Source organism: Lemur catta, chromosome 1 (genome assembly GCF_020740605.2).
Source record: "Lemur catta isolate mLemCat1 chromosome 1, mLemCat1.pri, whole genome shotgun sequence".
NCBI classification, from domain to species: domain Eukaryota; kingdom Metazoa; phylum Chordata; class Mammalia; order Primates; family Lemuridae; genus Lemur; species Lemur catta.
Window position 1 is genome coordinate 112632663 of NC_059128.1, and position 25391 is coordinate 112658053.

Here is a 25391-nt window from a genome sequence, read left to right on the forward strand (position 1 = left end):
AGGAAAGAGGGCAGCTGGGAAGATACAGAGCTGGTTTCCAGCCTGGAGGGATGTGTGGTCCATGACACCTTCCCGGGCCTCCTGCTCCTAAGTGCGGTCCCTTCTGAGGGAACCAACGCATGGCTCCCAGCCGAGGGGCTTCCATCCCAGTGCGAGGTGGTCGTTGTGTCCAAGGTCGGTCTAGCGTGTGACGTGGAACCAGCGGGACCTGTTGGGCTGGTGATGGTCTGTTCCGCTGAGGCAGGCGTGATGGCAGAGGTACTTGGCCCAGTGATGGTTTCTGTGGAGATGTCTGGTGGTCCTGTGGACCCAGCAGGCTGTGGGGTGGATGTGGCCCTGGAGGAGCTGCCTTCTGTCCCAGAGACCTGAGTGGAAGCACCGGTGGGCCCCTTAGAAAGTCCAGTGCTTGTCCCTGAGCCTGGGGTGGTCCCCTCGAGGGTGCTGGTTGGGCTTGTTCCAGGGCTGAGGGTGGAAGCCGGCCCTGGCCAGGTTTCAGCGATCCCAGTCGTCGGGAAGGCAGTGGTCGTTGTGGAAACCGGTTCCTCTCTCATAGTGGAGGCAGTGCCCTGAGCAGATGTGATTTCCGTTGCCTGCAAGGCAGCCAGGAGAGAGGTGTGGTGTCCAGCTCCGGAAGTGGTGGTCCCCACATGGGTGACCGCTGTGTCCGAGGATGGAGCGATGCTCCCTGTGTCTGTGGTCTGTGTGGCGGTGGCCAGGCTGTCAGCTGGGGCACTGCTCAGAGACGGAGGCGAGGTGCCCTGGGGACTTGAGCTCGTGGCCAACACACCTGTGGACTTCCCCAGGCCTGTGGTGATAAGGGAAGAAGTCAGGGGCAGAGAGGTGGAGGGAACAGCCTCGGGTGACATGGAAGAGGCAGGAGCAGGTAAGGACCTGGGTGGGAAAGAGGGCAGCAGGGAAGAGACAGAGCTGGTTTCCTGCCTGGAGGGATGCGTGGTCCCTGAAACCTTCCCTGGCCTCCTGCTCGTAAGAGTGGTCCCTTCTGAGGGAAGCAATGTCTGGCTCCCAGCAGAGGGGATTCCGACCTGGGCGGACGTGGTCGTTGTGTCCAAGGTTGGGCTAGCGTGTGACGTGAATTCGTCAAGACCTGTCGGGCTGGTGATGGTCGCTTCCACAGAGGCAGGCGTGATGGCAGGGGTATGTGGCCCGCTGATGGATTCTGTCGAGATGTCTGGTGGCACTGTGGACCCAGCAGGCTGTGGGGTGGATGTGGTGCTGAAGGACATTCCTTGTGTCTCGGAGACCTGAGTGGCAGTACCAGTGGGCCCTGTAGAAAGTCCAGTGCTTGTCCCTGAACCTGTGCTGGTCCCCTCGGGTGTGCTGGCTGGGCTTGGTCCAGGGCTGACGGTGGAAGCCGGACCTGGCTGGGTCTGAGCGCTCCCGGTCATGGGAAAGGCGGCAATTGGTGTGGAAACAGGTTCCTCCTCCATGGTAGAGGAGGTGCCCGGTGCAGACGTGATTTCCGATGCCTGCAAGGTAGCCAGGACAGAGGTGTGTTGTTCAGGCCCAGAAGTGGTGGTCCACACATGGGTGACCGCTGTGTCCGAGGACGGAGCGACGCTCCCTGTGTCTGTGGTCCGTCCAGCGGTGGCCAGGCTGTCAGACAGGGCACTGCTCAGAGACGGAGGCGAGGTGCCCTGGGGACCTGAGCTCGTGGCCAAAACGCCTGTGGACTTCCCCAGGCCTGGGGTGAGGAGGGAAGAAGTCAGGGGCAGAGAGGTTGAGGGAACAGCCCCGGGTGACATGGAGGAAGCAGGAGCAGGTGAGGACCTGGGTGGGAAAGAGGGCAGCTGGGAAGAGACAGAGCTGATTTCCTGCCTGGAGGGATGTGTGGTCCATGACACCTTCCCGGGCCTCCTGCTCGTAAGGGCGGTCCCTTCTGAGGGAAGCAATGCCTGGCTCCCAGCAGAGGGGCTTCCATCCCAGTCCGAGGTGGTGGTTGTGTCCAAGATCAGTCTAGCGTGTGACGTGGAACCAGCGGGACCTGTTGGGCTGGTGATGGTCTGTTCCGCTGAGGCAGGCGAGATCGCGGAGGTATGTGGCCCGGTGATGGTTTCTGTGGAGATGTCTTGCGGCCCTGTGGACCAAGCAGGCTGCGGGGTGGATGTGGCGCTGGAGGAGCTGCCTTTTGTCCCAGAGACCTGCGTGGAAGCACCGGTGGGCCCCTTAGAAAGTCCAGTGCTTGTCCCTGAGCCTGGGCTGGTCCCCTCGAGGGTGCTGCCTGGGCTTGTTCCAGGGCTGAGGGTGGAAGCTGGCCCTGGCCAGGTGTCAGCGCTCCCAGTTGTGGGGAAGGCGGTGGTCGTTGTGGAAACAGGTTCATCCCCCATCGTGGAGGAGGTGCCCGGTGTAGACGTTTTTTCCGTTGCCTGCAAGGTAGCCAGGACAGAGGTGTGGTGTCCAGGTTCCGAGGTGGTGGTCCCCACATGGGTGACCGCTCTGTCCGAGGACAGAGCGATGCTCCCTGTGTCTGTGGTCTGTCCGGCGGTGGCCAGGCTGTCAGTGGGGGCACTGCTCAGAGATGGAGACGAGGTGCCCTGGGTACCTGAGCTCGTGGCCAACACACTTGTGGTCTTCCCCAGGCCTGGGGTGAGGAGGGAAGAAGTCAGGGGCAGAGAGGTGGAGGGAACAGCCTCGGGTGACATGGAGGAAGCAGGAGCAGGTGAGGATGTGGTTGGGAAAGAGGAAAGCAAGGAAGAGACAGAGCTGGTTTCATGTCTGGAGGGATGCGTGGTCCATGACACAGTCCTGGGCCCCCTATTTGTGAGGGCAGTCCCTTCGGAGGGAAGCAATGCCTGGCTCCCAGCAGAGGGGTTTCCGTCCCAGGTGGAGGTCGTCATTGTGTCCAAGGTCGGGCTAGCGTGTGATGTGGAGCCGGCAGGACTCCTTGGGCTCGTGATGGTCGCTTCCGCTGATGCAGGCGTGAAGACGGAGGTACGGGGCCAGGTGATGGTTTCTGTGGATATGTCTTGGTGTGCTGTGGACCCAGCAGGCTGTGGGGTGGATGTGGCGCTGGAGGAGCTGCCTTCTTTCCCAGAGACCTGAGTGGCAGCACTGGTGGGCCCCTCAGAAAGGCCAGTACCTGTCCCAGTGCCTGGGCTTGTGTCCTCGGCGTTGCTGACCGGACTCCATGCAGGGCTGATGGCAGAAGCTGGGTGTGGCCGGGTGTCAGGTCTGCCAGTCGTGGGGAAGGCGGCGGTCAGTGTGGAATCAGGTTCCTCCCTCATGGTGAAGGTGGTGCCCTGTGCAGACGTGATTTTCGTTGCCTGCAATTCAGCTGGGAGAGAGGTGAGGTGTCCAGGTCTGGAAGTGGTGGTCCCCACATGGGTGACCACTGTGTCCGAGGACGGAGCGATGCTCCCTGTGTCTGTGGTCTGTCCGGCGGTGGCTAGGATGTCAGGCGGGGCACTGCTGAGAGACGGAGGCGGGGTTCCCTGGGGACCTGAGCTCGTGGCCAACACACCTGTCATCTTCCCCAGGCCTGGAGTGAGGGGGTAGGAAGTCAGGGGCAGAGAGGTGGAGGAAACAGCCTTGGGTGACATGGAGGAGGCAGGAGCAGGTGAGGACGTCTGAGGGAAAGAGGGTAGCAGGGAAGAGACAGAACTGGTTTCCTGCCTGGAGGGATGCGTGGTCCATGACACCTTCCCAGGCCTCCTGCTCGTGAGGGCAGTCCCTTCTGAGGGAAGCAATGCCTGGCTCCCAGCAGAGGGGCTTCCGTCCCAGGCGGACGTGGTCGTTGTGTCCAAGGTCCGTCTAGCGTATGACGTGGAACCGGCGGGACCTGCTGGGCTGGTGATGGTCGCTTCTGCTGAGGCAGGTGTGATGGCGGAGGTATGTGGCCTGGTGATAGTTGCTGTGGAGATGTCTGGTGGTGCTGTGGATCCTGCAGGCTGTTGGGTGGATGGGGTGCTAGAGGAGCTGCGTTTTGTCCCGGAGACCTGAGTGGCAGCACCGGTGGGCCCCTGAGAAAGGCCAGTGCTTGTCCCTGAGCCTGGGCTTTTATCCTCCTTGGTGCTGGCCAAGCTCCACCCAAGGCTCATGGCGGAAGCTGGCCCTGGCCGGGTCTCAGCACTCAAAGTTGTGGGGAAGGTGTCGGTCGGTGTGGAAACAGGTTCCTCCCCCATGGTGGAGGATGTGTCCCATGCAGACTTGATTTCCGTTGCCTGCAAGGTAGCCAGGACAGAGGTGTGGTGTCCAGGACCGGAAGTTGTGGTCCCCACTTGGGTGACTGCTGTGTCCGAGGATGTAGTGATGCTCCCTGTGTCTGTGGTCTGTCCGGCGGTGGCCAGGCTGTCAGCTGGGGCACTGCTCAGAGACGGAGGCGAGGTGCCCTGGGGACCTGAGTTCGTGGCCAATACACCTGTGGTCTTCCCCAGGCCAGGGGTGAGGAGGGAAGAAGTCAGGGGCAGAGAGGTGGAGGGAACAGCCTCGGGTGACATGGAGGAGGCAGGAACAGGTGAAGACGTTGGAGAGAATGAGGGCACCAGGGAAGAGACAGAGCTGGTTTGCTGCCCGTAGGGATGCGTGGTCCATGACACCTCACCGGGCACCGTGCTCGTGAGGGAAGCCCCTTCTGATTGAGGCAATGCCTGGCTCTCTGCTGAGGGGCTTCCATCCAGGGCGGAGGTGGTTGTTGTGTCCAAGTTTGGGATAACCTGTGACGTGGAGCCAGCAGGACCTGTTGGGCTGGTGATGGTCGCTTCCGCTGAGCCGGACTTGATAGCAGAGTTACGTGGCCCAGTGATGGTTTCTATGTAGATGTCTGGTGGTGCCGTGGACGCAGCAGCCTGTGGGGTGGATGTGGCACTGGAGGAGCTGTCTACTGTCCCGGAAACCTGAGTGGTAGCACTGGTGGGCACCTGAGAAAGGCCAGTGCTTGTCCCTGAGCTTGGGATTGTGTCCTCATGGGTGCTGGCCGGGCTCCAACCAAGACTAATGGCGGAAGCTGGCCCTGGCCGGGTCTCAAGGCTCCTGGTACTGGGGAATGCGTTGGTTGGTGTGGAAACAGGTTTCTCCCCCATCGTGGAGGAGGTGCCGGGTGCAGACGTGATTTCCGTTGCCTGCATGGTAGCCAGGACAGAGGTGTGGTGTCCAGGACCGGAAGGGGTGGACCCCACATGGGTGACCGCTGTGTCCGAGGACGGAGCGATGCTCCCTGTGTCTGTGGTCTGTCCAGCGGTGGCCAGGCTGTCAGCCGGGACACTGCTCAGAGACGAAGGCGAGGTGCCCTGGGGTCCTGAGCTCGAGGCCAACACACCTGTGGTCTTGCCCAGGACTGGGGTGAGGAGGGTAAAAGTCAGGGGCAGAGAGGTGGAGGGAACAGCCTCAGGGGACATGGAGGAGCCAAGAGGAGGTAAGGACGTGGGAATGAAAGAGGGCAGCAGGGAAGAGACAGAGCTGGTTTCCTGCCTGGAGGGATGCGTGGTCCATGACACCTTCCCGGGAGCCCTGCTGGTGAGGGAGGCCACTTCTGAGTTAGGAAATGCCAGGCTCCCAGCTGAGGCGCCCTCGTCCAGGGCAGAGGTGGTCGGTGTGTCCAAGTTTGGGTTAGCCTGTGACGTGGAGCCGGCAGGACCTGTCGGACTGGTGATGGTCGCTTCTGCTGAGGCAGGCGTGATGGTGGAGGTATGTGGCCCGGTGATGGCTTCTGTGGAGATGTCTGGTGGCACCGTGGACCCAGCAGTCTGTGGGGTGGATGTGGTGCTGGAGGAGCTTCCTTGTGTCTCCGAGACCTGATTGGCAGCACCGGTGGCCCATTTAGGAAGTCCAGTGCTTGTCCCTGAACCTGTGCTAGTCCCCTCGGTTGTGCTGGCTGGGCTTGGTCCAGGGGTGACGGCACAAGCTGTCCCTGGCCGGGTCTGAGCACTCCCGGTCATGGGAAAGGCGGCGGTCAATGTGGAAACAGGGTCCTGCTCCATTGTGGAGGACGTGCCCAGTGGAGACGTGATTTCCGTTGCCTGCAAGGTAGCCAGGACAGAGGTGTGGTGTCCAGGACCAGAATTGGTGGTCCCCACATGGGTGACCGCTGTGTCCGAGGACGGAGGCATGTTCCCTGTGTCTGTGGTCTGTCCGTCGGTGGCCAGGCTGTCAGTGGGGGCACTGCTCAGAGACGGAGGCGAGGTGCCCTGGGTACCTGAGTTCGTGGCCAACACACCTGTGGTCTTCCCCTGGCCTGGGGTGAGGAGGGAAGAAGTCAGGGGCAGAGAGGTGGAGGGAACAGCCTCGGGTGACATGGAGGAGGCAGGAGTAGGTGAGGATGTGGGAGGGAAAGAGGGCAGCAGGGAAGAGACAGAGGTGGTTTCCTGCCCATAGGGATGTGTGGCCCCTGACACCTTTCCGGGTGCCCTGCTAATGAGGGAGGCCACTTCTGAGTGAGGAAATGCCTGGCTCCCAGCTGAGGGGACCCTGTGCAGGGCGGACGTGGTTGTTGTGTCCAAGGTCCGGGTAGCCAGTGACGTCGAGCTGGGAGGACTCATTGGGCTGGTGATGGTCGCTTCCGCTGGGCCAGTCGGGATGGCGGAGGTACCTGGCCCAGTGATGGTTTCTGTGGAGATGTCTGGTGGCGCCGTGGACCCAGCAGGCTGTGGGGTGGATGTGGTGTTGGAGGAACTGCTTTCTGTCCCGGAGACTTGAGTGGTAGCACCAGTGAGCCCCTGAGAAAGGCCAGTGCTTGTCCCTGAGCCTGGGCTTTTGTCCTCCTGGGTGCTGCCCGGGCTCCATGCAGGGCTGATGGCAAAAGCTGGCCCTGGCTGGGTCTGAGTGCTCCCAATTATGGGGAAGGTGGCGGTCGGTGTGGAAATAGGTTCTTCCCCCATGTTGGAGGCGGTGCCCGGTGCAGACGTAATTTCCGTTGCCTGCAAGGTAGCCAGGACAGAGGTGTGGAGTCCAGGACCTGAAGGGGTGGTCCCCACATGGGTGACCACTGTGTCGGAGGACGGAGCGATGCTCCCTGTGTCTGTGGTCTGTTCGGCGGTGGCCAGGCTGTCAGGCAGGGCACTGCTCAGAGAAGGAGGCGAGGTTCCCTGGGGACCTGAGGTCCTGGCCAACACACCTGTCATCTTCCCCAGGCCTGGGGTGAGGGGGTAGGAAGTCAGGGGCAGAGAGGTGGAGGGAACCAGCTCGAGTGTCATGGAGGAGGCAGGAGGACGTGAGGACGTGGGAAGGAAAGAGAGCAGCAGGGAAGACACCGAGCTAGTTTCCTGCCCATAGGGATGCGTGGTCCATGTCACCTCCCTCGGCACCCTGCTTGTAAGGGAAGCCCCTTCTGATTCAGGCAATGCCTGGCTCTCTGCTGAGGGGCTTCCGTTCAGGGTGGAGATGGTTGTTGTGTGCAAGTTTGGGTTAGCCTGTGACCTGGAGCCGGCAGGACCCGTTGGGCTGGTGATGATCGTTTCTGCTGTGCCAGGTGTGATGGCAGAGGTACCTGGCCCGGTGATGGTTTCTATGGAGACATCTGGTGGTGCCATGGACCCAGCAGGCTGTGTGGTGTATGTGGCGCTGGAGGGGCTGCCTTCTGTCCCGTAGACCTGAATGGCAGCACCAGTGGGGCTCTCAGAACGGCCAGTGCTTGTCCGTGACCCTGGGCTGGTCCCCTCGGGTGTGCTGGCTGGGCTCAGTCTAGGGCTGATGGCAGAAGCTGGCCCTGGCCGGGTCTCAGGGCTCCTGGTACTGGGGAAAGCGGCGGTCAGTGTGGAAACAGGTTTCTCCCACATAGTGGAGGTGGTGCCTGGTGCAGACGTGATTTCCGTTGCCTGCAGGGTCACCAGGAGAGAGGTGTGGTGTCCAGGTCTGGAAGTGGTGGTCCCCACATGGGTGACCGCTGTGTCCGAGGATGGAGCGATGCTCCTTGTGTCTGTGATCTGTCCGGCGGTGGCCAGGCTGTCAGCCGGGGCACTGCTGAGAGACGGAGGAGAGGTGCCCTGGGGACCTGAGCTCGTGGCCAACACGCCTGTGGACTTCTTCAGGCCTGGGGTGAGGAGGGATGAAGTCAGGGGCAGAGAGGTGGAGGGAACAGCCCCGGGTGACATGGAGGAGGCAGGAGCAGGTGAGGACCTGGGTGGGAAAGAGGGCAGCTGGGAAGAGACAGAGCTGGTTTCCTGCCTGGAGGGATGTGTGGTCCATGACACCTTCCCGGGCCTCCTGCTCATAAGGGCGGTCCCTTCTGAGGGAACCAATGCCTGGCTCCCAGCAGAGGGGCTTCTAACCCAGTCCGAGGTGGTCGTTGTGTCCAAGGTCGGTCTAGCATGTGACGTGGAACCAGCGGGACCTGTTGGGCTGGTGATGGTCTGTTCCGCTGAGGCAGGTGTGATGGCGGAGGTACGTGGCCCGGTGATGGTTTCTGTGGAGATGTCTGGTGGCCCTGTGGACCCAGCAGGCTGTAGGGTGGATGTGGCACTGGAGGAGCTGCCTTCTGTCCCAGAGACCTGAGTGGCAGCACTGGTGGGCCCCTCAGAAAGTCCAGTGCTTGTCCCTGAGCCTGGGCTGGTCCCCTCGGGGGTGCTGGCTGGGCTTGGTCCAGGGCTGAGCGTGGAAGCTGACCCTGGCCAGGTGTCAGCGCTGCTAGTCGTTGGGAAGGCAGCCGTCTTTGTGGAAACAGGTTCCTCCCCCATCATGTAGGACGTGCCCCCTGCAGACATGATTTCCGTTGCCTGCAAGGTAGCTGGGAGAAAGGTGTGGTGCCCAGGTCTGGAAGTGGTGGTCCCCACATGGGTGACCACTGTGTCCGAGGATGGAGCGATGCTCCCTGTGTCTGTGGTATCTCTGCCAGTGGCCAGGCTGTAGGCGGGGGCACTTCTCAGATGTGTAGGCGAGGTGCCCTGGGGACCTGAGCTTGTGGCCAACACACTTGTGGTCTTCCCCAGGCCTGGGGTGAGGAGGGAAGAAGTCAGGGGAAGAGAGGTGGAGGGAACAGCCTCTGGAGACATGGAGGAAGCAAGAGTAGGTGAGGATGTGTTTGGGAAAGAGGAAAGCAAGGAAGAGACAGAGCTGGTTTCATGTCTGGAGGGATGCGTGGTCCATGACACAGTCCCGGGCCTCCTATTTGTGAGGGCACTCCCTTCGGAGGGAAGCAATGCCTGGCTCCCAGCAGAGGGGTTTCCATCCCAGGTGGAGGTCGTCATTGTGTCCAAGGTCGGGCTAGCGTGTGACGTGGAGCCAGCAGGACTCCTTGGGCTCATGATGGTCGCTTCCGCTGATGCAGGCGTGAAGATGGAGGTACGGGGCCAGGTGATGGTTTCTGTGGAGATGTCTGGTGGCGCTGTGGACCCAGCAGGCTGTGGGGTGGATGTGGCGCTGGAGGAGCTGCCTTCTCTCCCGGAGACCTGAGTGGCAGCACTGGTGGGCCCCTCAGAAAGGCCAGTGCCTGTACCTGTGCCTGGGCTTGTGTCCTTGGCGGTGCTGACCAGGCTCCATGCAGTGCTGATGGCAGAAGCTTGGCGTGGACGGGTCTCAGGTCTGCCAGTCGTGGGGAAGGCGGTGGTCGGTGTGGAAGCAAGTTCCTCCCCCATGGTGGAGGACGTGCCCGGTGCAGACGTGATTTCCGTTGCCTGCAAGTTAGCTGGGAGAGAGGTCTCGTATTCACGTCTGGAAGTGGTGGTCCCCACATGGGTGACCGCTGTGTCCGAGGATGGAGCGATGGTCCCTGTGTCTGTGGTCTGTCCGGCGGTTTCCAGGCTGTCAGCGGGGGCACTGCTCAGAGACGGAGTCGAGGTGCCCTGGGTACCTGAGCTCAGGGCCAACACGCCTGTGGTCTTCCCCAGGACTAGAGTGAGGAGGGAAGAAGTCAGGGGCAGAGAGGTGGAGGGAACAGCCTCGGGTGACATGGAGGAGGCAGGAACAGGTGAAGACGTTGGAGGGATAGAGGGCAGCTGGAAAGAGACAGAGCTGGTTTCCTGCCCGTAGGGATGCATGGTCCATGACACCTCACTGGGCACCCTGCTCGGGAGGGAAGCCCCTTCTGATTGAGGCAATGCCTGGCTCTCTGCTGAGGGGCTTCCGTCCAGGGCAGAGGTGGTTGTTGTGTCCAAGTTTGGGATAGCCTGTGACGTGGAGCCGGCAGGACCTGTTGAGCTGGTGATGGTCGCTTCCGCTGAGGCAGGCATGATGGCAGAGGTATGTGGCCTGGTGATGGTTCCTGTGGAGATGTCTGGTGGTGCCGTGGACGCAGCAGCCTGTGGGGTGGATGTGTCGCTCGAGGAGCTGCCTACCGTCCCGGAAACCTGAGTGGTAGCACCGGTGGGCCCCTGAGAAAGGCCAGTGCTTGTCCCTAAGCTTGGGATTGTGTCCTCGTGGGTGCTGGCCGGGCTCCATCCAAGGCTAATGGTGGAAGCTGGCCTTGGCCGGGTCTCAAGGCTCCTGGTACTGAAGAATGCGTTGGTTGGTGTGGAAACAGGTTTCTCCCCCATCGTGGAGGAGGTGCTCGGTGGAGACGTGATTTCCATTGCCTGCACAGTAGCCAGGACAGAGATGTGGTGTCCAGGACCGGAATTGGTGGTACCCACATGGGTGACCGCTGTGTCCGAGGACGGAGCAATGCTCCCTGTGTCTGTGGTCTGTCCAGCGGTGGCCAGGCTGTCAGCGGGGGCACTGCTCAGAGACGGAGGCGAGGTGCCCTGGGTACCTGAGTTCGTGGCCAACACACCTGTGGTCTTCCCCTGGCCTGGGGTGAGGAGGGAAGAAGTCAGGGGCAGAGAGGTGGAGGGAACAGCCTCGGGTGACATGGAGGAGGCAGGAGCAGGTGAGGATGTGGGAGGGAAAGAGTGGATCAGGGAAGAGACAGAGGTGGTTTCCTGCCCGTAGGGATGTGTGGTCCCTGACACCTTTCCGGGCGCCCTGCTCTTGAGGGAGGCCACTTCTGAGTGAGGAAATGCCTGGCTCCCAGCTGAGGAGCCCTCGTCCAGGGCGGACGTGGTTGTTGTGTCCAAGGTCGGGGTAGCCAGTGACGTTGACCCGGGAGGACTCATTGGGCTGGTGATGGTCGCTTCCTCTGGGCCAGGCGGGATGGCGGAGGTACCTGGCCCGGTGATGGTTTCTGTGGAGATGTCAGGTGGCGCCGTGGAGCCAGCAGGCTGTGGGGTGGATGTGGTGTTGGAGAAACTGCTTTCTGACCCTGAGACCTGAGTGGTAGCACCAGTGACCCTCTCAGAAAGGCCAGTGCTTGTCCCTGAGCCTGGGCTTTTGTCCTCCTCGGTGCTGCCCGGGCTCCATTCAGGGCTGATGGTGAAAGCTGGCCCTGGCCCGGTCTGAGTGCTCCCAATTATGGAGAAGGTGGCGGTCGGTGTGGAAATAGGTTCCTCCCCCATGGTCGAGGCGGTGCCCGTTGCAGACGTAATTTCCGTTGCCTGCCAGGTAGCCAGGACAGAGGTGTGGTGTCCAGGACCGGAAGGGGTGGTCCCCACATGGGTGACCGCTGTGTCCGAGGACGGAGCGATGCTCCCTGAGTCTGTGGTATCTCCGGCGGTGGCCAGGCTGTTAATCGGGGCACTGCTGAGAGACAGAGGTGAGGTGCCCTGGGGACCTGAGGTCGTGGCCAACACACCTGTGGTCTTGCCCAGGCCTAGGGTGAGGAGGGAAGAAATCAGGGGCAGAGAGGTGGAGGGAACAGCCTTGAGTGTCATGGAGGAGGCAGGAGGACGTGAGGACGTGGGAAGGAAAGAGGGCAGCAGGGAAGAGCCCGAGCTAGTTTTCTGCTCATAGGGATGCGTGGTCCATGACACCTCCCCGGGCACCCTGCTCGTGAGGGAAGCCCCTTCTGATTGAGGCAATGCCTGGCTCTCTGCTGAGGGGTTTCTGTCGAGGGCAGAGATGGTTGTGTGCAAGTTTGGGTTAGCCTGTGACCTGGAGCCGGCAGGACCCGTTGGGCTGGTGATGGTCGTTTCCACTGGGCCTGGTGTGATGGCAGAGGTACGTGGCCCGGTGATGGTTTCTATGGAGATGTCTGGTAGTGTCATGGACCCAGCAGGCTGTGTGGTGGATGTGGCGCTGGAGGGGCTGCCTTCTGTCCCGTGGACCTGAGTGGAAGCACCGGTGGGGCTCTCAGAAGGGCCAGTGCTTGTCCATATGCCTGTGCTGGTCCCCTCGGGTGTGCTGGCTGGGCTCGGTCTAGGGCTGACGGCAGAAGCTGGCCCTGGCCAGGTCTCAGGGCTCCTGGTACTGGGGAAAGCGGCGCTCAGTGTGGAAACTGGTTTCTCACCCATAGTGGAGGAGGTGCCCGGTGCAGACGTGATTTCCTTTGCCTGCAAGGTCGCCAGGAGAGAGGTGTGGTGTCCAGGTCTGGAAGTGGTGGTCCCCACATGGGAGAGCGCTGTGTCCGAGGATGGAGCGATGCTCCCTGTGTCTGTGGTCTGTTCCGCGGTGGCCAGGCTTTCAGCGGGGGCACTGCTCAGAGATGGAGGCGAGGTGCCCTGGGGACCTGAGCTCGTGGCCAACATGCCTGTGGACTTCCCCAGGCCTGGGGTGAGGAGGGAAGAAGTCAGGGGCAGAGAGGTGGAGGGAACAGCCCCGCGTGACATGGAGGAGGCAGGAGCAGGTGAGGACGTGGGTGGGAAAGAGGGCAGCTGGGAAGAGACAGAGCTGGTTTCCTGCCTGGAGGGATGCGTGGTCCATGACACCTTCCCAGGCCTCCTGCTCATAAGGGCAGTCCCTTCTAAGGGAAACAATGTCTGGCTCCCAGAAGAGGGGTTTCCATCCCAGTCCGAGGTGGTCGTTGTGTTCAAGGTAAGTCTAGCGTGTGACGTGGAACCAGCGGGACCTGTTGGGCTGGTGATGGTCTGTTCCGCTGAGGCAGGTGTGATGGCAGAGGTACGTGGCCCGGTGGTGCTTTCTGTGGAGATGTCTGGTGGCCCTGTGGACCCAGCAGGCTGTGGGGTGGATGTGGCGCTGGAGGAGCTGCCTTCTGTCCCGGAGACCTGAGTGGCAGCACTGGTGAGCCCCTCAGAAAGTCCAGTGCTTGTACCCGAGCCTGGGCTGTTCCCCTCCGGGGTGCTGGCTGGGCTTGGTCCAGGGCTAATGGTGTAAGCTGGCCCTGGCCAGGTGTCAGTGCTCCCAGTCATGGGGAAGGCGGCCGTCATTGTGGAAACAGGTTCCTCCCCCATCATGGAGGACATGCCCCCCGCAGACGTGATTTCCGTTGCCTGCAAGGTAGCTGGGAGAAAGGTGTGGTGCCCAGGTCTTGAAGTGGTGGTTCCCACATGGGTGACCGCTGTGTCCGAGAATGGAGCGATGCTCCCTGTTTCTGTGGTCTGTCCAATGGTGGCTAGGATGTCAGGCAGGGCACTGCTCATAGATGGAGGCGAGGTGCCCTGGGGACCTGAGCTCGAGGGCAACACACCTGTGGTCTTCCCCAGGCCTGTGGTGATGAGGGAAGGAGTCAGGGGCAGAGAGGGAACAGCCTTGGGTGACATGGAAGAGGTAGGAGCAGGTGAGGACCTGGGTGGGAAAGAGGGCAGCAGGGAAGAGACAGAGCTGGTTTCCTGCCTGGAGGGATGCGTGGTCCATGACAGCTTCCCGGGCCTCCTGCTCATAAGAGCGGTCCCTTCTGAGGGAAGCAATGCCTGGCTCCCAGCAGAGGGGATTCCGACCTGGGCGGACGTGGTCGTTGTGTCCATGGTTGGACTAGCGTGTGACGTGAATTCGGCAAGACCTGTCGGGCTGGTGATGGTCGCTTCCGCAGAGGCAGGCGTGATGGCGGGGGTATGTGGCCCGGTGATGGTTTCTGTGGAGATGTCTGTTGGCGCCGTGGACCCAGCAGGCTGTGGGGTGGATGTGGTGCTGGAGGAGTTGCCTTGTGTCTTGGAGACCTGAGTGGCAGCACCGGTGGGCCCTTTTGAGAGTCCAGTGATTGTCCCTGAACCTGTGCTGGTCCCCTCGGGTGTGCTGGCTGGGCTGGGTCCAGGACTGACGGCGGAAGCCGGCCTTGGCCAGGTCTGAGCTCTCCCGGTCATGGGGAAGGCGGCGGTCGGTGTGGAAACAGGTTCCTCCTCCATGGTGGAGAAGGTGCCCGGTGCAGACGTGATTTCCATTGCCTGCAAGGTAGCCAGGACGGAGGTCTGCTGTCCAGGACCGGATGTGGTGGTCCCCACATGGGTGACCGCTGTGTCCGAGGACGGAGCGATGGTCTCTGTGTCTGTGGTCTGTTCGGCGGTGGCCAGGCTGTCAGGCGGGGCACTGCTCAGAGATGGAGGCGAGGTTCCCTGGGGACCTGAGGTCCTGGCCAACACACCTGTCGTCTTCCCCAGGCCTGGGTTGAGGGGGTATGAAGTCAGGGGCAGAGAGGTGGAGGGAACAGCCTTGGGTGACTTGGAGGAGGCAGGAGCAGGTGAGGACGTGGGAGGAAAAGAGGGCAGCAGGGAAGAGACAGCGCTGGTTTCCTGCCTGGAGGGATGCGTGGTCCATGACACCTTCCCAGGCCTCCTGCTCGTGAGAGCGGTCCCTTCTGAGGGAAGCAATGCCTGGCTCCCAGCAGAGGGTCTTCCGTCCCAGGCGGACGTGGTCCTTGTGTCCAAGGTCCGGCTAGCATATGACGTGGAAGCGGCGGGACCTGTTGGGCTGGTGATGGTCGCTTCCGCTGAGGCAGGCGTGATAGCGGAGGTATGTGGCCTGGTGATAGTTGCTGTGGAGATGTCCGGTGGTGCCATGGACCCGGCAGGCTTTTGGGTGGATGGGGCACTAGAGGAGCTGTGTTCTGTCCCGGAGACCTGAGTGGCAGCACCGGTGGGCCCATGAGAAAGGCCAGTGCTTGTCCCTGAGCCTGCGCTTTTGTCCTCCTGGGTGCTGGGCGAGCTCCATACAGGGCTGATGGCAGAAGCTGGCCCTGGCTGGGTCTCAGCACTCCCAGTTGTGGGGAAGGTGTCGGTCGGTGTGGAAACAGGTTCCTTCCCCATGGTGGAGGAGGTGCCCCGTGCAGACTTGATTTCCGTTGCCTGCAAGGTAGCCAGGACAGAGGTGTGGAGTCCAGGACCGGAAGTTGTGGTCCCCACATGGGTGACTGCTGCGTCCAAGGATGTAGTGATGCTCCCTGTGTCTGTGGTCTGTCCGGCGGTGGCCAGGCTGTCAGCGGGGGCACTGCTCAGAGACGGAGGCGAGGTGCCCTGGGGACCGGAGTTCGTGGCCAATACACCTGTGGTCTTCCCCAGGCCTGGGGTGAGGAGGGAAGAAGTCAGGGGCAGAGAGGTGGAGGGAACAGCCTCGGGTGACATGGAGGAGGCAGGAGCACATGAGGACGTGGGAGAGAATGAGGGCACCAGGGAAGAGGCAGAGCTGGTTTCCTGCCCGTACGGATGCGTGGACCACGACACCTCCCCAGGCACCGTGCTCGTGAGGGAAGCCCCTTCTGATTGAGGCAATGCCTGGCTCTCTGCTGAGGGGCTTCCGTCCAGGGGGGAGGTGGTTGTTGTGTCCAAGTTTGGGATAGCCTGTGACGAGGAGCCGGCAGGACCTGTTGGGCTGGTGATGGTCGCTTCCGCTGAGCCAGGTGTGATGGCAGAGGTACGTGGCCCAGTGATGGTTTCTGTGTAGATGTCTGATGGTGCCGTGGAAGCAGCCTGTGGGGTGGATGTGGCACTGGAGGAGCTGTCTACTGTCCCCCAAACCTGACTGGTAGCACCGGTGGGCCCCTGAGAAAGGCCAGTGCTTGTCCCTGAGCTTGGGATTGTGTCCTCGTGGGTGCTGGTCGGGCTCCATCCAAGGCTAATGGCGGAAGCTGGCCTTGGCCGGGTGTCAAGGCTCCTGGTACTGAGGAATGCGTTGGTTGGTGTGGAAACAGGTTTCTTCCCCATCGTGGAGGAGGTGCCCGGTGTAGACGTGTTTTCCGTTGCCTGCAAGGTAGCCAGGACAGAGGTGTGGTGTCCAGGTTCCGAGGTGGTGGTCCCCACGTGGGTGACCGCTGTGTCTGAGGACAGAGCGATGCTCCCTGTGTCTGTGGTATCTCTGGCGGTGGCCAGGCTGTCAGCGGGGGCACTGCTCAGAGACAGAGGCAAGGTGCCCTGGGGACCTGAGCTCGTGGCCAAGACACTTGTCGTCTTCCCCAGGCCTGGGGTGAGGAGGGAAGAAGTCAGGGGCAGAGAGGTGGAGGGAACAGCCTCGGGAGACATGGAGGAAGCAGAAGCAGGTGAGGATGTGGTTGGGAAAGAGGGAAGCAAGGAAGAGACAGAGCTGGTTTCCTGTCTAGACGGATGCGTGGTCCAAGACACATTTCCGGGCCTCCTATTCGTGAGGGCAGTCCCTTCTGAGGGAAGCAATGCCTGGCTTCCAGCAGAGGGGTTTCCGTCCCAGGTGGAGGTCATCATTGTGTCCAAGGTCGGGCTACTGTGTGACATGCAGCCGGCAGGACTCCTTGGGCTTGTGATGGTCGCTTCCGCTGATACAGGCGTGAAGAGGGAGGTACGGGGCCAGGTGATGGTTTCTGTGGAGATGTCTGGTGGCGCTGTGGATCCAGCAGGCTGTGGGGTGGATGTGGCGCTGGAGGAGCTGCCTTCTGTCCCGGAGACCTGAGTGGCAGCACTGGTGGGCCCCTCAGAAAGGCCAGTGCCTGTCCCTGTGCCTGGGCTTGTGTCCTTGGCGGCGCTGACCGGGCTCCACGCAGGGCTGATGGCAGAAGCTTGGCGTGGACGGGTCTCAGGTCTGCCAGTCGTGGGGAAGGCGGTGGTCGGTGTGGAAGCAAGTTCCTCCCCCATGGTGGAGGACGTGCCCGGTGCAGACGTGATTTCCGTTGCCTGCAAGTTAGCTGGGAGAGAGGTGTCGTGTCCACGTCTGGAAGTGGTGGTCCCCACATGGGTGACCGCTGTGTCTGAGGATGGAGCGATGGTCCCTGTGTCTGTGGTCTGTCCGGCGGTTTCCAGGCTGTCAGCGGGGGCACTGCTCAGAGACGGAGTCGAGGTGCCCTGGGTACCTGAGCTCAGGGCCAACACGCCTGTGGTTTTCCCCAGGCCAGGGGTGAGGAGGGAAGAAGTCAGGGGCAGAGAGGTGGAGGGAACAGCCTCGGGTGACATGGAGGAGGCAGGAACAGGTGAAGACGTTGGAGGGATAAAGGGCACCAGGGAAGAGACAGAGCTGGTTTCCTGCCCGTAGGGATGCGTGGTCCATGACACCTCACCGGGCACCCTGCTCGTGAGGGAAGCCCCTTCTGATTGAGGCAATGCCTGGCTCTCTGCTGAGGGGCTTCCGTCCAGGGCAGAGGTGGTTGTTGTCTCCAAGTTTGGGATAGCCTGTGACATGGAGCCGGCAGGACCTGTTGAGCTGGTGATGGTCGCTTCCGCTGAGGCAGGCGTGATCTCGGAGGTATGTGGCCTGGTGATGGTTCCTGTGGAGACGTCTGTTGGTGCCGTGGACCCAGCAGGCTGTGTGGTGAATGTGGTTCTGGAGGAGCTGCCTTCTGTCCTGGAGACCTGACTGGCAGCACCGGTGGGCCCCTCAGAGAGGCCAGTGCTTGCCTGTGAGCCTGGGCTGGTCCGCTCGGGGGTGCTGGCCGAGCTCGGTCGAGGGCTGATGTCGGAAGCTGGCCCTGGCCGGGTCTCAGGGCTCCCGGTCCTGGGGAAGGCGGCGGTCAGTGTGGAATCAGGATCCTCCCTCATGGTGGAGGAGGTGCCCTGTGCAGACGTGATTTCCGTTGCCTGCACGGCAGCTGGGAGAGAGGTGTGGTGTCCAGGTCTGGAACCTGTGGTCCCCACATTGGTGACCGCAGTGTCCGATGAGGGAGCGATGCTCCCTGTGTCTGTGGTCTGTCCAGCGGTGGCTAGGATGTGAGGCGGGGCACTGCTCAGAGATGGAGGCGACGTGCCCTGGGGACCTGAGCTCCTGGCCAACACACCTGTCATCTTCCCCAGGCCTGGGGTGAGGGGGTAGGAAGTCAGGGGCAGAGAGGTGGAGGGAACAGCCTTGGGTGACATGGAGGAGGCAGGAGCAGGTGAGGACGTGGGAGGAAAAGTGGGCAGCAGGGAAGAGACAGAGCTGGTTTCCTGCATGGAGGGATGCGTGGTCCATGACACCTTCCCAGGCCTCCTGCTCGTGAGGGCGGTCCCTTCTGAGGGAAGCAATGCCTGGCTCCCAGCAGAGGGGCTTCCGTCCCAGGCGGACGTGGTCTTTGTGTCCAAGGTCCGGCTAGTGTATGACGTGGAAGCGGCGGGACCTGCTGGGCTGGTGATCGTCGCTTCCGCTGAGGCAGGCGTGATACCGGAGGTATGTGGCCTGGTGATAGTTCCTGTGGAGATGTGCGGTGGTGCCGTGGACCCAGCAGGCTGTTGGGTGGATGGGGTGCTAGAGGAGCTGCGTTCTGTCTCGGAGACCTGAGTGGCAGCACCGGTGGGCCCCTGAGAAAGGCCAGTGCTTGTCCCTGAGCCTGCGCTTTTGTCCTCCTGGGTGCTGGCCGAGTTCCGTCCAGGGCTGATGGCGGAACCTGGCCCTGGCCGGGTCTCAGCACTCCCAGTTGTGGGGAAGGTGTCGGTCGGTGTGGAAACAGGTTCCTGCCCCATGGTGGAGGATGTGCCCCGTGCAGACTTGATTTCCGTTGCCTGCAAGGTAGCCAGGACAGAGGTGTGGTGTCCAGGACGAGAAGTTGTGGTCCCCACATGGGTGACTGCTGCGTCCGAGGATGTAGAGATGCTCCCTGTGCCTGTGGTCTGTCTGGCGGTGGCCAGGATCTCAGCGGGGGCACTGCTCAGAGACGGAAGCGAGGTGCCCTGGGGACCTGAGTTCGTGGCCAAGACACCTGTGGTCTTCCTCAGGCCTGAGATGAGGAGGGAAGAAGTCAGGGGCAGAGACGTGGAGGGAACAGCCTCTGGCGACATGGAGGAGGCAGGAGCAGGTGAGGACGTGGGAGGGAATGAGGGCAGCAGGGAAGAGACAGAGCTGGTTTCCTGCCCGTAGGGATGCGTGGTCCACGACACCTCCCCGGGCACCCTGCTCATGATGGAAGCCCCTTCTGATTGAGGCAATGCCTGGCTCTCTGCTGAGGGGCTTCCGTGCAGGGCGGAAGTGGTTGTTGTGTCCAAGTTTGGGTTAGCCTGTGACGTGGAGCTAGCAGGACCTGTTGGGCTGGTGATGGTCGCTTCCGCTGAGCCGGGCTTGATAGCAGAGTTACGTGGCCCAGTCATGGTTTCTGTGTAGATGTCTGGTCGTGCCATGGACGCAGCAGCCTGTGGGGTGGATGTGTCGCTCGAGGAGCTGCCTACCGTCCCGGAAACCTGAGCGGTAGCACCGGTGGGCCCCTGAGAAAGGCCAGTGCTTGTCCCTGAGCTTGGGATTGTGTCCTCGTGGGTGCTGGCCAGGCTCCTTCCAAGGCTAATGGCAGAAGCTGGCCTTGGCCGGGTCTCAAGGCTGCTGGTACTGGGGAAGGCGTTGGTTGGTGTGGAAACAGGTTTCTCCCCCATCATGGAGGAGGTGCCTGCTGCAGACGTGTTTTCCGTTGCCTGCACGGTAGCCAGGACAGAGGTGTGGTGTCCAAGTCCCGAGGTGGTGGTACCCACATGGGTGACCGCTGTGTCTGAGGATGGAGCGATGCTCCCTGTGTCTGTGGTATCTCCGGCAGTGGCCAGGCTGTCAGCGGGGACACTGCTGAGAGACGGAGGCGAGGTGCCCTGGGGACCTGAGCTCGAGGCCAAGACACCTGTGGTCTTGCCCAGGTCTGGGGTGATGAGGGAAGAAGTCAGGGGTAGAGAGGTGGAGGGAACAGCCTCAGGTGACATGGAGGACGCAGGAGGAGGTAACGACGTGGGAAGGAAAGAGGGCAGCAGGGAAGAGACAGAGCTGGTTTCCTGCCTGCAGGGATGCGTGGTCCATGACACCTTCCCAGGAGCCCTGCTCGTGAGGGAGGCCACTTCTGAGTGAGGAAATGCCTGGCTCCCAGCTGAGGGGCCCTCGTCCAGGGCGGAGGTGGTCGTTGTGTCCAAGTTTGGGTTAGCGTGCGACATGGAGCCGGTAGGACCTGTCGGGCTGGTGATGGTCGCTTCTGCTGAGGCAGGCGTGATGGTGGAGGTATGTGGCCCGGTGATGGTTTCTGTGGAGATGTCTGGTGGCCCCGTGGACCCAGTAGTCTGTTGGGTGGATGTGGTGCTGGAGTAGCTTCCTTGTGTCTTGGAGACCTGAGTGGCAGCACCGGTTGTCCCTTCAGAATGTCCAGTGCTTGTCCCTGAACCTGTGCTGGTCCCCTCGGGTGTGCTGGCTGGGCTTGGTCCAGTGGTGACGGCGGAAGCTGGCCCTGGCCGTGTCTCAGGGCTCCTGGTTCTGGGGAGGGCGGCGGTCAATGTGGAAACAGGGTCCTGCTCCAGGGTGGAGGATGTGCCCAGTGGAGACGTGATTTCCATTGCCTGCAAGGTAACCAGGACAGAGGTGTGGTGTCCAGGTCCGGAATGGGTGGTCCCCACATGGGTGACTGCTGTGTCTGAGGATGGAGCGATGCTCCCTGTGTCTGTGGTCTGTCCGGCGGTGGCCAGGCTTTCAGGCGGGGCGCTGCTCAGAGACGGAGGCGAGGTGCCCTGGGGACCTGAGTTCGTGGCCAACACACCTGTGGACTTCCCCAGGCCAGGGGTGAGGAGGGAAGAAGTCAGGGACAGAGAGGTGGAGGGAACAGCCTCGGGTGACATGGAGGAGGCAGGAGCAGGTGAGGATGTGGGAGGGAAAGAGTGGATCAGGGAAGAGACAGAGGTGGTTTCCTGCCCGTAGGGATGTGTGGTCCCTGACACCTTTCCGGGCGCCCTGCTCTTGAGGGAGGCCACTTCTGAGTGAGGGAATGCCTGGCTCCCAGCTGAGGGGCCCTCGTCCAGGGCGGACGTGGTTGTTGTGTCCAAGGTCGGGGTAGCCAGTGACGTTGACCCAGGAGGACTCATTGGGCTGGTGATGGTCGCTTCCGCTGGGCCAGGCGGGATGGCGGAGGTACCTGGCCCGGTGATGGTTTCTGTGGAGATGTCTGGTGGCGCCGTGGAGCCAGCAGGCTGTGGGGTGGAAGTGGTGTTGGAGAAACTGCTTTCTGACCCTGAGACCTGAGTGGTAGCACCAGTGAGCCCCTGAGAAAGGCCAGTGCTTGTCCCTGAGCCTGGGCTTTTGTCCTCCTCGGTGCTGCCCGGGCTCCATTCAGGGCTGATGGCGAAAGCTGGCCCTGCCCGGGTCTGAGTGTTCCCAATTATGGGGAAGGTGGCAGTCGGTGTGGAAATAGTTTCCTCCCCCATGTTGGAGGCGGTGCCTGGTGCAGACATGATTTCCGTTGCCTGCAAGGTAGCCAGGACAGAGGTGTGGTGTCCAGGACCGGAAGGGGTGGTCCCCACATGGGTCACCGCTGTGTCCAAGGACGGAGCGATGCTCCCTGTGTCTGTGGTATCTCCGGCGGTGGCCACGCTGTTAGTCGGGGCACTGCTCAGAGACGGAGGCGAGGTGCCCTGGGGACCTGAGGTCGTGACCAACACACCTGTGGTCTTGCCCAGGCCTGGGGTGAGGAGGGAAGAAGTCAGGGGCAGAGAGGTGGCGGGAACAGCCTGGGGTGTCATGGAGGAGGCAGGAGGACGTGAGGGCGCGGGAAGGAAAGAGGGCAGCAGGGAAGACATCGAGCTAGTTTCCTGACCGTAGGGATGCGTGGTCCATGACACCTCCCCGGGCACCCTGCTCGTGAGGGAAGCTCCTTCTGATTGAGGCAATGCCTGGCTCTCTGCTGAGGAGCTTCCGTCCAGGGTGGAGATGGTTGTTGTGTGCAAGTTTGGGTTAGCCTGTGACCTGGAGCTGGCAGGACCCATTGGGCTGGTGATGGTCGTTTCCACTGGGCCAGGTGTGATGGCAGAGGTTCGTGGCCCCGTGATGGTTTCTATGGAGACGTCTGGTGGTGCCATGGACCCAGCAGGCTGTGTGGTGGATGTGGCACTGGAGGGGCTGCCTTCTGTCCCGTAGACCTGAATGGCAGCACCAGTGGGGCTCTCAGAAGGGCCAGTGCTTGTCCGTGAGCCTGGGCTGGTCCCCTCGGGTGTGCTGGCTGGGCTCGGTCTAGGGCTGACGGCGGAAGCTGGCCCTGGCCAGGTCTCAGGGCTCCTGGTACTGGGGAAAGCGGCGGTCAGTGTGGAAACAGGTTTCTCCCACATAGTGGAGGTGGTGCCTGGTGCAGACGTGACTTCCGTTGCAGACGTGATTTCCTTTGCCTGCAAGGTCGCCAGGAGAGAGGTGTGGTGTCCAGGTCTGGAAGGGGTGGTTTCCCCATGAGTGACCGCTGTGTCTGAGGATAGAGCGATGCTCCCTGTGTCTGTGGTCTGTCCGGCGGTGGCCAGGGTGTCAGCGGGGGCACTGCTCAGAGATGGAGGAGAGGTGCCCTGGGGACCTGAGCTCGTGGTCAGCAGACCTGTGGACTTCCCCAGGCCTGGGGTGAGGAGGGAAGAAGTCAGGGGCAGAGAGGTGGAGGGAACTACCTCGGGTGACATGGAAGAGGCAGGAGCAGGTGAGGACCTGGGTGGGAAAGAGGGCAGCAGGGAAGAGACAGAGCTGGTTTCCTGCCCGTGGGGATGCGTGGTCCATGACACCTTCTCTGGCCTCCTGCTCGTGAGGGACGCCACTTCTGATTGAGGCAATGCCTGGCTCTCTGCTGAGGGGCTTCCGTCCAGGGTGGAGGTGGTCGTTGTGTCCAAGGTCGGGCTAGCCTGTGACGTGCAGGTGACAGGGCCTGTTGGGCTGGTGATGGTCGCTTCCGCTGAGGCAGGCGTGATGGCGGAGGTATGTGGCCTGGTGATGGTTCCTGTGGAGACGTCTGGTGGTGCCGTGGACCCAGCAGGCTTTGGGGTGGATGTGGTGCTGGAGGAGCTGCGTTCTGTCCCGGAGACCCGACTGGCAGCACCGGTGGGCCCCTCAGAAAGGCCAGTGCTTGCCTGTGAGCCTGGGCTGGTCCGCTCGGGGGTGCTGGCCGAGCTCGGTCGAGGGCTGATGTTGGAAGCTGGCCCTAGTGGGGTCTCAGGTTTCCCGGTCCTGGGGAAGGCGGCGGTCAGTGTGGAATCAGGTTCCTCCCTCATGGTGAAGGAGGTGCCCTGTGCAGATATGATTTCCGTTGCCTGCAAGGCAGCTGGGAGAGAGGTGTGGTGTCCAGGTCTGGAAGTTGTGGTCCCCACATGGGTGACCGCTGTGTCCGAGGACGGAGCGATGCTCCCTGTGTCTGTCGTCTGTCCGGTGGTGGCCAGGCTGTCAGCTGGGGCACTTCTCAAAGACGGAGGCGAGGTGCCCTGGGGACCTGAGCTCGTGGCCAACACACCTGTCGTCTTCCCCAGGCCTGGGGTGAGGAGGGAAGAAGTCAGGGGCAGAGAGGTGGAGGGAACAGCCTCAGGTGACATGGAGGAGGCAGGAGCAGGTGAAGACGTGGGAGGGAAAGATGGCAGCAGGGATGAGACAGAGCTGGTGTCCTGCCTGGAGGGATGCATGGTCCATGACACCTTCCCGGGTACCCTGCTTGTGAGGGCGGTCCCTTCTGAGTGAGGCAATGTCTGGGTCCTTGCTGCGGGGATTCTGTCCCAGGTGGAGGTTGTTGCTGTGTCCAAGGTTGGGCTAGCCTGTGACGTGGAACCGGCTGGACCTGTTGGGCTGGTGATGGTCGCTTCTGCTGAACGAGGCGTGATGGCGGTCGTTCGTGGCCTGGTTTTGGTTTCTGTGGAGTTGTCCAGTGGTTTCGTGTACCCATCAGGGTTTCGGGTGGATGTGGCGCTAGCGAAGCTGCTGTCTGTCCCGAAGTCATTGTGTGTAACAGCAGTGGATACTTCACAACAGACAGTGCGTGTCTCCATTCCTGAGGATGTGTGTTCAGACGTTTACATTTCACAGATAGACCTATGTTTAGTCTTAATCCCTTATGTATTTATTACCATATGTTTTTTTTGTATGTTGTGTTGCAGACTAAGTGTGAGCTCCTGCTTCAATGCGGTCATCGTCTAGCAGCCAGTCGTGTGGTACCTCCCCTCCCTGACCGACCCCAGTGTTTTTCAATCTTTCATTCTTTCGCCAACAATCTGCCTGGCCTCCGCTGCCCTATTTGGAAGATTATTACTGGCATAGTTGTCTCTAACTTGTGCAGCTTTGCCATGGTTCCCCACCGCAAGTCATAGAGTTTGCTTCCTTGACAGTTGGGTGGCCCTCATCCTGCCTCATATGTATGTGGCTACACCAGCAGGAATAGCTCCGGACCTCTCATTTCAGGCAGGAGTGGGGAGGGTTATAGGGAGGGGCCACCCTGTCCAGGAAAGCAGTGGGAATGTGGGCCCTTCCTCTTCCCTCCCACCCAGTAGGGGCTGAGCCACCTCAGACAGGACAGATTCTACTGGTTCCTCCCAGTCCATCTGTACCCACAGAGGCTGCTGGGTGTCTTTGGGGGCTTGTGGCACCAGCTGCTCTCTTGTCTTGTACTGCCCTGGAAGGAGAGCTTAGGGTTTTCCTCCTCTCATGAGGGATGTGAGAATATTTTGGCAGGTGGGACAAAAGAAGATGACCCCTACCCCCAGTAAGAGGAAGGAACATAGGTACACACACAGCCATGCACACATGCACACACTTACCCACACATACATACACATCCCTACATGGATTTATGCATATCACACACAAGTACTCACACACACTGACACATGGACTCAAGGGTACACACACAAACACACTGTCATTCATGCACAGTCTCACACTTATGCACATACTCAGTCACACACTCATACATGTGGATATACATGCACAAATATCCATGCACACTCACTCATGCACACGCTGACACAAGCACATACAAACACACATCCCTGTACACGTGCTCACACACATCCACTCAGTAGCACACTCACAATAAACACTCAAACACACTCACACATGGGCACATATGCACAGATGCAAAGACGCGTTCCTTCATGCACACTTGCACTTATGCACACACTCAGTTGGACACTCACACATGGACACACACACATGCCAACGCACTTCCCTGAGCCTCAGTTTCCCCATGGTGAAAGCAGAAATCACAACAGCATACACCCCTCCAGGTGCTGCAACAAGGTTCAACTGAGATGAGTTAGTCGTGGCTCTGTGACATTAAGCCTGGCCCCCTCACTTCTTTGCTTCTGATCTTACTTTTTTGAAAAGAACAATCTGCCCTCTAACACACCCCTGCACCCTCTTTCTTTTCTCCTTATCACCTTCTTAACACTGCATGTTTTACTAACTGTTACTATGCATTATGGTCTGTGTGCCATTGCTAGGAATGTCAGCTCAGCAGGGATGTTTCTTCTGCTCACACCCATCTCCCCATTCCCCAGAACAGTTCCTAGTACACAGTAGGTGCTCAATACCTATTCATTGAACAAATGAATGAATCGATCTCCAAGGGTAGTAAGTATTGAATAAAGAGGCAAGGGCCCTTCTGGACAGAGTGAAAGTGCATAGGGGCCCTTCCCTCA

At 61.1% G+C, this 25391-nt stretch overlaps 1 protein-coding gene across 1 annotated transcript in view; it reads right to left on the reverse strand.

Moving 5' to 3' along the window:
- MUC16 (mucin 16, cell surface associated) overlaps positions 1-20309 on the reverse strand; it is a 120416-nt gene extending 100107 nt beyond the window's left edge. Inside the window, exons 1-5 of the mRNA XM_045550493.1 lie at positions 17105-20309; positions 16319-16921; positions 15227-16042; positions 12641-15148; positions 86-12463 (exon numbers count right to left, since the gene is read on the reverse strand). Of these exons, the coding sequence (XP_045406449.1) occupies positions 86-12463; positions 12641-15148; positions 15227-16042; positions 16319-16921; positions 17105-20309 (19510 nt within the window). The remainder of the gene's footprint in view (positions 1-85; positions 12464-12640; positions 15149-15226; positions 16043-16318; positions 16922-17104) is intronic.
- Between the last annotated feature and the right edge of the window lie 5082 nt (positions 20310-25391).